Source organism: Octopus bimaculoides, chromosome 29, assembly GCF_046866305.1.
Source record: "Octopus bimaculoides isolate indiv1 chromosome 29, ASM4686630v1, whole genome shotgun sequence".
NCBI classification, from domain to species: Eukaryota; Metazoa; Mollusca; class Cephalopoda; order Octopoda; family Octopodidae; genus Octopus; species Octopus bimaculoides.
The window spans coordinates 72,372-78,171 of record NC_142956.1 but is presented as its reverse complement, the minus strand read 5'-3'; the positions used below and the strand labels follow the sequence as shown (position 1 = coordinate 78,171).

At 45.5% G+C, this 5,800-nt stretch overlaps 1 protein-coding gene across 2 annotated transcripts in view; it reads left to right on the top strand.

The window, feature by feature from the left end:
• Nucleotides 1-3,799: 3,799 nt before the first annotated feature.
• The window catches only part of LOC149130271 (protein ST7 homolog), a 29,889-nt gene continuing 27,888 nt past the window's right edge, over nucleotides 3,800-5,800 (top strand). Inside the window, exon 1 of one of the 2 annotated variants that reach the window (XM_089345584.1) lies at nucleotides 3,800-4,028. Coding sequence is in view for 1 of the 2 variants with exons in the window: in XM_089345583.1 (XP_089201709.1) it covers nucleotides 5,643-5,661 (19 nt within the window). In the remaining variant the exon portion in view is untranslated. Of the gene's footprint in view, nucleotides 4,029-4,404; nucleotides 5,662-5,800 lie in introns of those variants that run through there. The other variant, XM_089345583.1, reaches the window with a different exon arrangement.

Sequence of the window (5,800 nt, the reverse complement as noted above, 5' to 3'; positions counted from 1 at the left end):
CACTACGCCTATTGCCTCCCTCCTCTTTTACTCTTCACTCACTTTCTCTTCCTTCTCCCTTGCTTTCTCTTACTCTTTCTCTCTCACATTAATGACGTCATTACGTCTGTCTGCCCCCTCTCTCTTTAACGCACGCACACACACACACTCTTTCCCTCTTCCCCTCACTCATTGTCTGACTCCCTCTTCCTCGTTCTCTCTCTCTTTCTCTGTCGTTAAGTCTTACTCTTTCGTATTTTCGGTTTTACTCTCTCTCTCTCTCTCTTTTCTCCTTTCTCTCTTTTCTCCTTTCTCTCTATCCTTTACTCTCTCTCTCTCTCTTTTGCTCCCCTCCTCCACTGCCACCTCTTCCTTCAATCCTTTACTTTATCTTTTTTCTTCATTTTCTGCCCCTTTCTCACTATCTTTTACTCTCTCTCTCTCTCTCTTCCTCCTCTACTGCTTCTCTCTCTCTCTCTTCCTCCTCCTCTACTACTTCTCTCTCTCTCATTAATGCTCCCCTCCCCTCTCAAAGGGTTTTTGTCTTGTTGGTTCCCTGATGACCCTGTCAGTGCAGGTGCCACGTAATCAAATGCACACCACACACACATACATATATAAACATATATATATATATGCCCTTATGCATAGACATATACAAACACACGCACACACACATATAAATACACTCTAACCTTTCATCGTTTGATCCCTGGTCACCTCCTCTAATGGCCCTTCTGTTGTGGCAAGACACCTGCATCTGTCTCTCTGTCACACTCTAACCTTTCATCCTCAGACACAAAGTCTCCTCCTCAAATGTCCCCCTGCCCTAATTCCTTGTCTTGTGAATTACTTGGTGCCACCTTAAAAGCATTCAGTCCACACTGTGAAGTGGTTGGCATCTGGAAGGGCGTCCAGCAGTAAAAAAACCTTGCCAAAACTGACTTCACCTGTGCTTGGTCCACGTAAAAAGCAAGGAGTCCACTCTGCTGGATGATTGGTGACAGGAAGAGCATCCAGCTGTAAAAAAACGAAACAGATGCAGAAATCTGATGCAGGCTCCTGCCTGGCCAGTTTCTGTCACACCGTCCCACCCAGGCCAGTATCGAAGGAGGACATTAAACGATGATGATGATGAGAAATATATATATATATATATATATATTACATACATATATGGGCTTCTTTTAGTTTCTGTTTACCAAATCTACTCAGAAAGCTTTGGTTAGCCCAAGGCTTTAGTAAAAGGCACTTGCCCAAGATGCCATGCAGTGGGACTGAACCCGGAACCATGCGGTTGGGAAGCCAGCTTCTTATCACACAGCCACTTCCCTTTTGCATAACAGGAACGATTTGCTTCAGAGCAAAGTGTTCTGTAAATACAGAATGTTAATTAACAAATGACAGGAATTACATAATTAACCTCATTAGCTAATGGCTGTATTTGCTATTAGGAACAGCAAGGTCAGTGCTGAGTATGTCTGTAACAGCCTATTAGCTCCTTCCTTTGGATCCGGGTTGACACGTGGGTGTGTGAAAATCATCTCGTAGGACAAGGTCCTCTCCCCGGCTGATCTGCTGAGGAAGATGCGAGTCTGGTGAGCAAGCCACCTTGTTCGAATGGCTGACATGTGACACCCCCAAGAGACTCGTTTACAGGGAATTGGCAGAAAGCAAGTTGCTTGCAAAGTGGACAGAGAAAGTGCTTCAAGGATACACACAAGGCTTCACTGGGGATCTCAGAGATTGACCCTGACACCTGGGAAACGCAAGGACAAGACTACCCCAGTCTGGCAAAGCTGTACCAACAGAGGTGACGCATTTTATGAACAGAACAGGAATGCCAGGGATACAAAATGCAACCTACACAAGTTGAGAACCAACTTGTTACCCTCAATGCCAGTTGACCACCGATGGCTGACCTGCAGCAAAAGCCTTCAGAACATGCATCGGACTGATTGGTCACAGCCTGACCCTGTGATGTCCTTGGTCAGTGTCAACAATGACCAACAAATAATCCTTAGGGTGCCAAATAGCAATAGATTTCCTTGTAGTTTTGATACTGACTCTCCGGCTCTGAGTTCAATTCCCATTGATGCCAATTTTGCCTTTTTCATCTTTATGGGGGACCAATAATGGGGCCAAGTCTTCTCTCTCTCTCTCTCTCTTTCACTCCCTTTCTCTCTTCTTCTCCCCCTCCCCTCCACATCGGAAATCAACTGTCTTCAGGAATTGAGAAGAACAGGTTCTGCTCTAACGAGATCCCCAAGCCATGCTGCATGTGTCAATGAGGTTCCTCGACTTCTGATGGAGTCAAGGGTCCAACATAAACGATTAATTACTACCACCAACACCACCACATCACTCCACCCACACCACCACACCTACTGTTGTTCTCCATCATTCCATGGAGTCTCTATGTGGTTGCTTACCAGCTAGAAATAGCAGCCAAAATCTACATCAAGTGTTGAAGATAGAAGGTAGTGTGGCAGCTATTTCTATGTGAGACAATGTGGTTCTGGGCTCCCTGTACATTAGATAAAATGTAGTCTTAGATACACTATGCCTGAATAAAAGATGGGATGGTCACATCTGGAACATCTTTGATCATAGGTCTGGATCAGGACTGACCTGGGGTTAAACAACAACTATAGCCACTAATTCTATACAATTTCAATAATGTGGTTCTGGGCTCCCTGCGGCACATTAGATGATGTAGTCCTAGATACACTATGTCTCAATAATAGATGGGATGGTCACAGATGGAACATCTTTGATCGTGGGTCTCGCTGCCAGATCGGGACTGACCTGCGGCTAAACCATCACCACCACCACCGCCATCATCATCATCGTCATCGTCAGACGAGTTTCTAGAATTCCATGGCGTAAAAGTACCACCACCACCACCACCACCACCACTACTACTGTCAGTCTGTTGTCTGTTACCGCCACCACTGCAACTATTACTACTACTGCTACAACTACTACTACTACAGCGTCATCGCTATCATCATCATCATCATCATCATCAAAAATATCAGTTTTTTCCCCCATTTAATTCTGTTCCAGAATGTTCCACGTCGTAAAACAAACAAAAAAAGCTTCCGCCGCCATCGTCGTCGTCACCATCGCCACCCCTGCCGCCATCAGCATCAGCATCATCATCATCTAAAATGTCAGCATCGTATTCCATGTATAAATACCACCACCACCACTACTGTTACTACTATCAGCCTACTGTCTGCACTACTACTACTACCACCCTCCCCTTCCTTCTCCCACAGACGCTAACATCATCACCAGCATCATTTTCAGCACCACCATCACTGTTACCGCTATCCCTCCTCCCCCCTTCACCTTTCGCCACCACCGTCATCACCATTACCACTATGCAACCTCCCTACGACAACCCCCGCCGCCACCTCCAGCTTTCAGTCTCTCCTCCTCCTCCCCTCTCTCAGTGAGACACAACAGATATGTCTGACGTCGTAACACAGAGCTTACTGTTCCTCCTACCACTCTTTCTACCTCTACTATTACTATTACCACCGTACATCACTGTTGCTACTGTTATTTCTTTCTCTACTACTACCACCACCCCTGCTATACCGCTGTTGTTGTCAACTGTTCCTCCTACCATTATGTTATCTCTACTATTACTACTACTACCGTACATCACTGTTGCTACTGTTATTTCTTTCTCTACTACTACCACCACCCCAGCTATACCGCTGTTGTTGTCTACTGTTACTACTACCATCAATGGCACCATCACCACCACTACTACTACTCCTACCACTATTGTTATCTCTACTATTACTACTACCACCACTGCACTGAACGAGACTGTGTACATGGTGGCTCGATCTGCTAGAAATAGCAGCCGACCCCTTCCTCATGGCTTCCACTCGCGTTGCCGCCGCCGCCAAGATAGACAATGCCTAAAGGTGAAGAAAGAATCGGGCTGATCACGTTTGCAAAGTGCTGTGATCGTAGTTCTGCTCAGCCAGGCCTGACTCGGGGTTAAACATTACTACTACGACTACTAGGTTAGCGAAAGTGAAGGGTGTTGCGGCTGCTGGAAATAACAGCTAAGTCTCCCGTTTTATTGCCTCATTGTCTGAAAATACATACATAAATATATATATATATATATATATATATATATATATATATATATATATATAAACAAACAAAAAAACTCCAGAGAAGGTGGTCATGGCTGGAGAGCCTTTCTAATCCTCGTCTCTTTGCTGCTGCGACCACCACTACCATGACGACGACGACGACGGCTGCGACTCCTCCTCCTACTACTATTGTATCACAGAGGTGGTAGCAGACTTCCCCTCCCCCCCGCAGTTAATTTCTCTGTTATTCCCTCCTCCTCCTCCTACCACTACTCCCTCCGCCGCCTCTCTTATTATTACACGACGTATTTACGTGGTCGGATGTGGTTGTCTGCTAAAAATAGCAGCCGAATCTCGGTGTTTTGCCTTTAGAAACCAAGAAAGAAACGAAGGATATCTCTGTCGTCCTCTCCTCCACGGGATGGTCGCTTTTGGAACCGCTTTTTTTATCGTAAATAGGATAAGAACTGTCTGCTTACGCGCTCCACGACAGGCCTAGGGCTAAACTACTGTTGCAGTTTGGGCTGCAGTATCAATATCTGCGACGACCACCACCAGCACTGGCGCTTATACCAACGTAAACACGACTACTACAGCTGTACTGTATCATCTACTACTACTACTACCTCTACACCACCGCCACAGCCACACTACTACCACTAGCACTACAGCACAAACTACAACACTTATTCATCAAGGCACACCAACACGTTTATCCTACTACTACTTCTACTACTACAACATATACTGCTACAGGGAACTAACCACTTTAAACTTACCACCCTCTACTACATCCTATACACTGTGTCATAGCTTTCATGTTTGTCGGTGAAAACCACCACAGAAACACTACCACCAACACCACTACCCTATCAACACCGCTACTACCTCCGAAGCCGTTACTAACACCACTACTACCGCTATCACCGCTTCTACTACTACCAATACCAACATTTCTACTGCTACTACAACCCGCACTGCATTGTTTCTGTCCCACCCACACATTCGTGGTCTGTGACTAGAAACACCACTAGTACCACTACCGACACTGCACTACTCCCGCCAATACCGTCGCTGCTGCTACTACTACTACTACAGGATTTTAAGAAAACGGTATAGCTTAGTACATAGTATAGCTGTTGTGGTCACCACATTGCACTAGCACCAACACCACTACCAATACACCTCTACTGTTACCACTGCTATACCGCGATTCATACTGTAACACAGATCTGTGTGGATTTACCCCGTGACCATCACTACTGAAAGGATTGTATTGTCATCATCACCACAACCAGTGCTACTATCACCTTAGCTTCGACGACTGCTTTGCTGCAGCACATACTGTCATTACCACTACTGCTACTGCTACAGTAGCTGCTGCTGCAGTGTGGACAACCCAACTGTGACCATCATTCTATAAAAAGCACAACATTACTACTACTACTACTACTACTACTTATACAGTGTGGACAGTCCAGCTGTGACCACCACTCCATAGAAAGGACCACTCGATTCTGTAACCGTAACTGCGATATGTTGAATCTGGTTTTCTGTAAGTATTGTTGTTTGTGTGGTAGTATGAGGGGTGGTGGTTTGTGTGGTAGTATGTAGGTGGTGGTGGTGGTGGGGTAGTAGTTGCTGTGGTTAGGGTTAGGGTCTGAAGTAGTTCTGTCTTCTGTAATCAATTTCAC